Source organism: Solanum verrucosum, unplaced genomic scaffold (genome assembly GCF_900185275.1).
Source record: "Solanum verrucosum unplaced genomic scaffold, falcon-dt-bn FXZP01000259.1, whole genome shotgun sequence".
Taxonomy (NCBI): domain Eukaryota; kingdom Viridiplantae; phylum Streptophyta; class Magnoliopsida; order Solanales; family Solanaceae; genus Solanum; species Solanum verrucosum.
The window spans coordinates 401261-408356 of NW_026019973.1; the positions used below are offsets into that span (position 1 = coordinate 401261).

Genomic DNA, 7096 nt, shown 5'->3' on the forward strand with positions numbered 1-7096 from the left:
GACATTCAATAATTACTCTTCACTATCCAAAGCTACTGGATCTTGGTCACCTTATCCCATAAAAATGAAAAGAAAGACAAATAAAAAATATTTAGCACTTTAATTATATATCTACAAGTAATTGTAGATTTAAAACTACAATATTTGTGTATTTTATGATTTTTTTCATTCCTCATTATCGTTCTCATATCTTGACCATTCCATTTATAATTCGGAGGAAAAAAAGAAAGAGGAAAAGAAATCGGGGAGGAGTGGAAAAGGGGAGAAAGTGAGAGAAATGGAGGATTAACTGGGGAAGAACGGGGAGGGTGAAGGTCAAAAGGAAAATAGAAATGGGGAGGGCTGGGAAAAGAAGAAGAAGTTAAAGAAAATTATTTTTAATTTTTTCTTGTCTTTTTTTTTTTTTTTTTTTTCTTTTTCTTTTAATTAATTTTTAGTCTAAAAATTCTATGTTTACGCTCTTTTTATGCGTGAAATCACACATTTGTTCCAACTCAATAATTAAGTTGCCACATAAGCTTGATCAACTGTCAAAAAGGGATTATAATTCTGAGTTGTATTGAGTTTAAGGGTTCAATTGACAAATGATTAAGTAGAAGTGTCTACAATACAAACTCATGCATGTATAAGGGTCCAAAAGACCATTTAGCCAATAAAAAATAGAGTGAACTTATGAAATTCCAATTATTCTTTAATTTGCAGAAATATTAAATTTATACAAGGAAAAAAACTAGCTAGCTATTTCCTATCTAGTAGCCACTTACAAAGTGGATGACAAACTGAATAAAAACATGTGCCACTAACAACCATAAAAGGGCCACTAACTTCAGAAAGTTAAGTAACTAAAGTTGACTAAGTCTAGCTAGAAAATAAGAAGCACTAAATTGAAATAACTAAAAAAAAAGTAAAAATAATAAGCTGGAAAAAAATGTCAATCGTTTAACATAAGTAAGACTTCTTTTTGAGTTAGATTTGAGTTTTTGGAGGCAGCTGTTTGTTGGGAGTACAAGTCTTATCAGTAGGAATGTTTTGTTTTCTTAACATCGTTGGCCTCTGAATGTTAAGAATTAATATCAAGTTATTAAATTCAACAATCAAATTCTATTATTCAAACTTTTTTTTTTTTAAAAAAAAACTAAAATTTGACATTCCATTTCTACAAGATGTATCAATTTGTATAATTCGGCCTGAGTAGAAGATAAGGATACAAAAAGTAACTTCTTAATTTCCAAAGAAATGGTTCAAACCCCAAACATTACTTAATTAATACATAATTATTTGAGAAAGTATCATCAGTCTATATAATAGGATCAATAAGTATCCTATAAATGACATCTTTCAAGTTATTTTTGGAAAAAGTATAAGCATCTTCATCTTTATATATGAACTCAACTACTCTCATCAGATTAATTAGACACATGAGCAAAACCCTTGGTATAATAGCCCCATTCACTTTGAAGTGTTCTTCATTTAAATCCTTCCAACAATTTTCTATTATATCTCTTATTTTTATGTGTGCTTCCTCCTTTGTAACACCATATTCATTCATATAGCATTCAACACCAGAAGGTGCATCTCCTCGTTTTTGTTCTTCCTAATATGAATAAAAAACAAATTAGATACAAAGATAGGGATACAAAATTAGAAAATGATAGCAACTAGCAAGTGAGGGTATTCTGAAAGAAGAAGATATGGATATTTTTTCTTTGTTGAAAAGAAAAAAATTGAAAAATAATTTAAAAAGGAAATTTATACAATTGATTCTGTATGCATATGGTGTTTACTAAGTAGGCATCGATTAAAATTATAGTGTCTAGTAAGATAAAGGGTCTATTAGTGAAATATGTGTGATATTCGATATAATGTAACAAGTTAACATATACTGATAATATAAAATAATTATTAGTGTAAATAAATTTAAAAAATTATATATGTATACCTCATGTGATGCAAGATCATTGATTAATCTTCCAATGAGAGAAGAAGCAACAAGTATTGGAGGTTCATTTGCTATCCAATCAAATGCATCTTTAGTTGCTACATTTCTCATGCTTAACCATGAAGTAGCTACTATTTGTGCGTAAGCACTTGTTGAAATTCCATTCTTCATGTATTGTTCCATTTTTGGTACTGTCTTACCATAATACCATTTTGCCTCTTGAAAGTAACCCCTCACCACCTTTTTCATCTAGAAAAATAAAATAATATAATAGTTGTTAATCAATTTAAGTATATGTTAATTATTTGCTAATTTATTTATAAGTACCTACCTCTATTATGGAATAGTTGACTAGAAATGACTTGTTTTCATCTGCCAAGTCTTTCTCAATTTCATCGTAAACATCTAGAAGACCACAGTAAATAATCTTCATATTTGATGGTAATTGTTCGGAAGCATCAATATTCCACCTACATATATATATATATATATATAAAAGAGCAATTATAAAAAAAAATGTTGTAAACTATCAATATATATTTACAACATAACAAAAAGAATTATTACCTTTCAATTGCCTCTGTGAATAGAATAAGTTCATCTAGTGTCCCATAAATATCATATGTGTCATCAATAAGAGTAAGCATGTATATGTTTTTTGTTAATATTTTCCTCACAATGCTATACTGAGGTTCAAAGTTGATGCCTAAACTCCAGAAGTAAGCCTCTGCCAATCTATCTCTTACATAAGGTAATGTCTTCACTATTTTCAATTCTTTCCACCACCTATGAAAAATTCCGCATTTCTTTAGTAGGCGCGTCATATATATATATATACTCAAATTTGAAGTTGGAACATAATATAAAGACTCATTAAGTAAGTTTTTCAACATTGACCAAAGATTAAGGTGAATGACTAGTTACCTTGTGATATCAGATAGCTCTTTTTTATGCAATCTTTGCAAGATATTGAAGTCTAATTTGGCAAAGTTTAGTAAGACTTGATTGTGATTTTGATTTTGTTGGTAAAATGATATGTATTTCCTTGCTTCTACCCTCACAACACCATCTCTAATTGGAAACTTGAGTGCGTTAGCGACTTGTTGTGCAAGTGGGAAATTACTCAATTTAGGCAAAATTAGTTTCAATTGAGTGTTGGTGAAATTTAGTGCTTCATCTAGAATTTCTTCGCCGTGTACTCTGAATTGTGCTGCCTCATACAAGCTCAACATTCCATGCACGTCATTAACCAATTCTTTCTTGAAATTTCCTTGATCGTCAATGAACTTCTTATAAGCATCTGGTTCAAAAAATATATATTATGAACAAGTGAAAGAAGACATTCTGGATCGATCAATAAGCATACAAGTTTCGGTGATCAATGTATGGCGTATTCTACGTAAATGATACATGTTTGACTACTTTCACAATTTCATTTGGAACTTTTGATGGTTTTAAAGCTTTACATCTTATTTAAATATGACATTTAGGGTGAGTTTGGTATCACGATCCCCACCCTTTAACACGGACGCAGACCTCGAGTGTGGGTCAGGATCAGGTTAAGCTTTGAGTCGAGGTTGGATCTTGGGTCGAGATATGAGTAGGTAGTTGGATCCTGGGTCGAGGTCAGGGGTCAAGAATGGATAGTTAGGGTTGGGTCTCAACTCAAGGTCAAGGTCAAGAATTAGGTTTGTGGTGGAAATTGGGAGTCGGGTCCCGAGACTCGATTTTGAACCCTAACAAGCATCCAACTCCCGACCTCGGAATTTGACTCCCAACCTAACATGGGACTCAACTCGGAATACGACTCTGACCTAACTCCCGACCTCTAATCTAGGTCCAGACCTTGACCTAGGACCCCACTCCCAACCTTGACTTTGGACCCAACTTTTAACCTTGACCCTAGACTCGGGACTCATGACTTTGATTCGTGACCTGAATCTCGAATGAGATCTATAACCCAACTACAGACCCTATCCCCAAACCAAACTCATGACTTGAGACCTGAATCCTAACTTGGTAGCTTACTTTTGACCTTGACTTAAGACCTAACTCCTAAGCCAGAACCTGACTTTCGAGCCTGACTCTAACCTAAGATGTGACTCATGACCTAATTCTTACTTGATACCCTAGATTTGAGCTTGATATGGAACCTGACTCTCGATCCTGACCCTAATTTGAAACTCAACTCTTGATTCTGACTCGGGGTCCCAACTCCCAACTCCAACCCAGGATTCAACCCTGACCCTAAATTATTTTCAACTTTGACCTGAGAGTTGTGTCTCAAGTCAAGGTAAAATATCAAGTAGGGATCAAAATTCAAAAGGCGTGCTCGAGGTTGAGGTTTGATCCTAGGTCTCGGGTTGGATCAGATCAAGTGGTGAGGTTGAAAGAGAGTTTTGAAAAATGTTTTGCATATTTTATGTAGGGTAGTCATTTTCCTTTAATAAGAGGGAAATAAGTCCATTTGGAAAATATTTTCCAAAATATTTAAACCAACCAAACATGAGAACAATTGTAATTCCTTCCTACCAAGCACTCCCTTACTTCTTATTATTTTCAATGGTTGCATGTCTCGATCATGAGCTAGTAGATATACATACATATTATCTTTATTACATACATTATTTTTGGATTATAAGATTTCTTAAAGAGTAAAGAATAAATATTTCGGAAAAGGGTCTAAAATACCCTTGAACTATTGGAAATTGTACAAAACTACCCTCCATCCACCTATTGGCTCCCAAATACCCTATCCCCACCTTAGTCATATATCTATTGACTCACAAATACCCCTGACATCCATCTTTAGATCCAATATTAACCTATTTTATAACGGATTATCATTTAAAGAATTTAAATAATTTTTAAAAAAATATGTGACGATCATCTATTGGATACAATTTAATTACTTAAATTAATTTATAAATTCACCCATTACTAATTATATCCGGCCCAAATTAGCTACACCCGACCCAAATTAAATATACCCGCCCCAAATTACACCCCACCGACAAACAAATACACCCTTCATTCTCAACATTTCACTTCCACTTTCAACATTCTCAAATTAATTTTAGTAATTAAATTGTTACCAATAGATGGCCACTTCATATTTTTAAAAAATTATTTAAATAATCTGCTATAAAAGTGGCCAATATTGGACTCAAAGGTGGATGACAAAGTATTTGGAAGCTAATAGGTGGATGTCAGGGGTATTTGGGAGTCAATAGGTGGATTTATGATAGTTTTGTACATTTCCAATAGTTCAAGGATATTTTAGGCCCTTTTTCATAAATACTTTTGACAGATTAGATAGATCATATTTTCATGAATTAATTTTTTTCATCCATTTATATATTGAATGATACTTACCACATGAGACATAATAACCTTGTTGCCTAAGTAATCGGAAGCATAGAGCAATAGCATGAAGGTCACCAATCAAATATTCTTCATAATGAGTGCAAATGTAACTCAATGCTTCCTCAATCTCACGTTCAAAATGATAAGCTACACCAAGACATTGGATTGTGTTGACGAGTTCAAGTTTTTCCAAAGAATTTGAAGGAGCCATCACTAGCATCTTTCTCACTTCTTCTTTTAGGTCTGCATGTTGCTTCTCTTCCCCCTCATTGGCTCCCTATTTGAGAATTAATATGTTACTCATGGTCATATGAATTTGTTCTGTATATTGACGATATAAAAAATATTTTATTTATTTACCGGAAGATTAGCATAGGCAAAAAAATGGTCTCCCCAGACAGTAGGATGATGACTGCCAACGCGACGTGTAATTTTAACCTCATGATCCGTTGGAATGGTTTGTGTGCACAACTCCATTTTTTAGAGGGAGTTACAAAAACTGTTTGGTAAAGGAAATATATCAACCAAATTTTGAACAAACATGAGTTAGGTCAAAAAGTTTGTATTAGAGAAAATTATACTACATATATAGATTAAAAAAAACTACGTATTGACATAATTTGAATCCGTGTAACACAAAAACCATGGAGGCAAAGGTTTCATTAACTTACTATTTACTGTGAGTAGTTTAGGATTATCTCTACTACTACTAATTAATTAGGATTACTATCCCCTGTATATTTTTCTCTATATATGTAATTTTAAACATATCGACTATCCATACTAACTTTGTAAGAAGAAAAAATTAGTAGTACTCCACTTGTTTAATATATTGTACTTTCTTTGTTCCTTTTCAATTCTTTTATTTTATTAAGTACAAAAACACTTGAAGCTATTGAAACAAAATTTTAATGCCCCACTTTATTGGATGAATCAATTTAAATGAATTGCATAAGGAACGGGTGTAGTAAACATTTTAACATAAAGTAGTACTTTATGAAGTAAAAAAAAAAATAAGAGTTTGAAAAATATCCCAACTTTGGTTAAATTTGCTGTTGCGATACTAAACTTTCATGAGGACCTATTACCTCCCTAGACTATTTAATACCGTATTTTAAACATATATATTTGTCCACGTGGACATAAAAAATAATGCAAAATTATAAATAGTAATGTGTCCACGTGAGCACATATACACCTTTAAAATACACTATTAAATAGTTCAGGGGGTAAAAATTACGATATTAAATAGTCTAGGGAGGTAATAGGTCCTCATGAAAGTTTAGTATCGCAACAACAAATCCGACCAAAGTTGAGGTATTTTTCAGACTCTTATCCCTAAAATAAATATAGGGCACGTAGCAAAAAGTATCAAGTAGGATCCATTAATCAGAGTAACAATAGTACAATACTTTTTCTCAAAGGACAGATGAGTAAATATATAAAAATAATTTGACTTTTTTGTTCAATAGAGCAATAATATAATTATGACAGCAGTTGGTACAAGATAGTGAAAGCGCTAGATTTTTGATAATACCAAAAATGTCCCTTGATCGGCAAGCAATAATGTTGACAAAGAGATGCTTGCCGTAGAGTCTTATATAATGTAGTAATCAGTAAAATGATCTCAATATAAAAAATAAAAAATAGGGCATACCTTATAAGTTATAATGATGTTGGCTCTATTGTCAAGTTGCAAATTAAAATTTTCTTCAACTTATATTAGAAAAATTATACACTAAAGTATGATGATATCATTCCTATTTATAATGCTTTAGGGGTTCTGTAAAG

The 7096-nt window shown here is 32.1% G+C and overlaps 1 protein-coding gene across 1 annotated transcript; it reads right to left on the minus strand.

The window, feature by feature from the left end:
* Positions 1-1297: 1297 nt before the first annotated feature.
* LOC125817244 (terpene synthase 16) lies at positions 1298-5782 on the minus strand. The gene is made up of 7 exons (XM_049496788.1): positions 5666-5782; positions 5315-5582; positions 2864-3239; positions 2507-2725; positions 2271-2409; positions 1940-2188; positions 1298-1594 (listed from the first exon to the last, which is right to left on the minus strand). The coding sequence occupies exons 1-7, from the start codon at positions 5780-5782 to the stop codon at positions 1298-1300; spliced, it is 1665 nt and encodes a 554-aa protein (XP_049352745.1).
* Positions 5783-7096: the final 1314 nt, after the last annotated feature.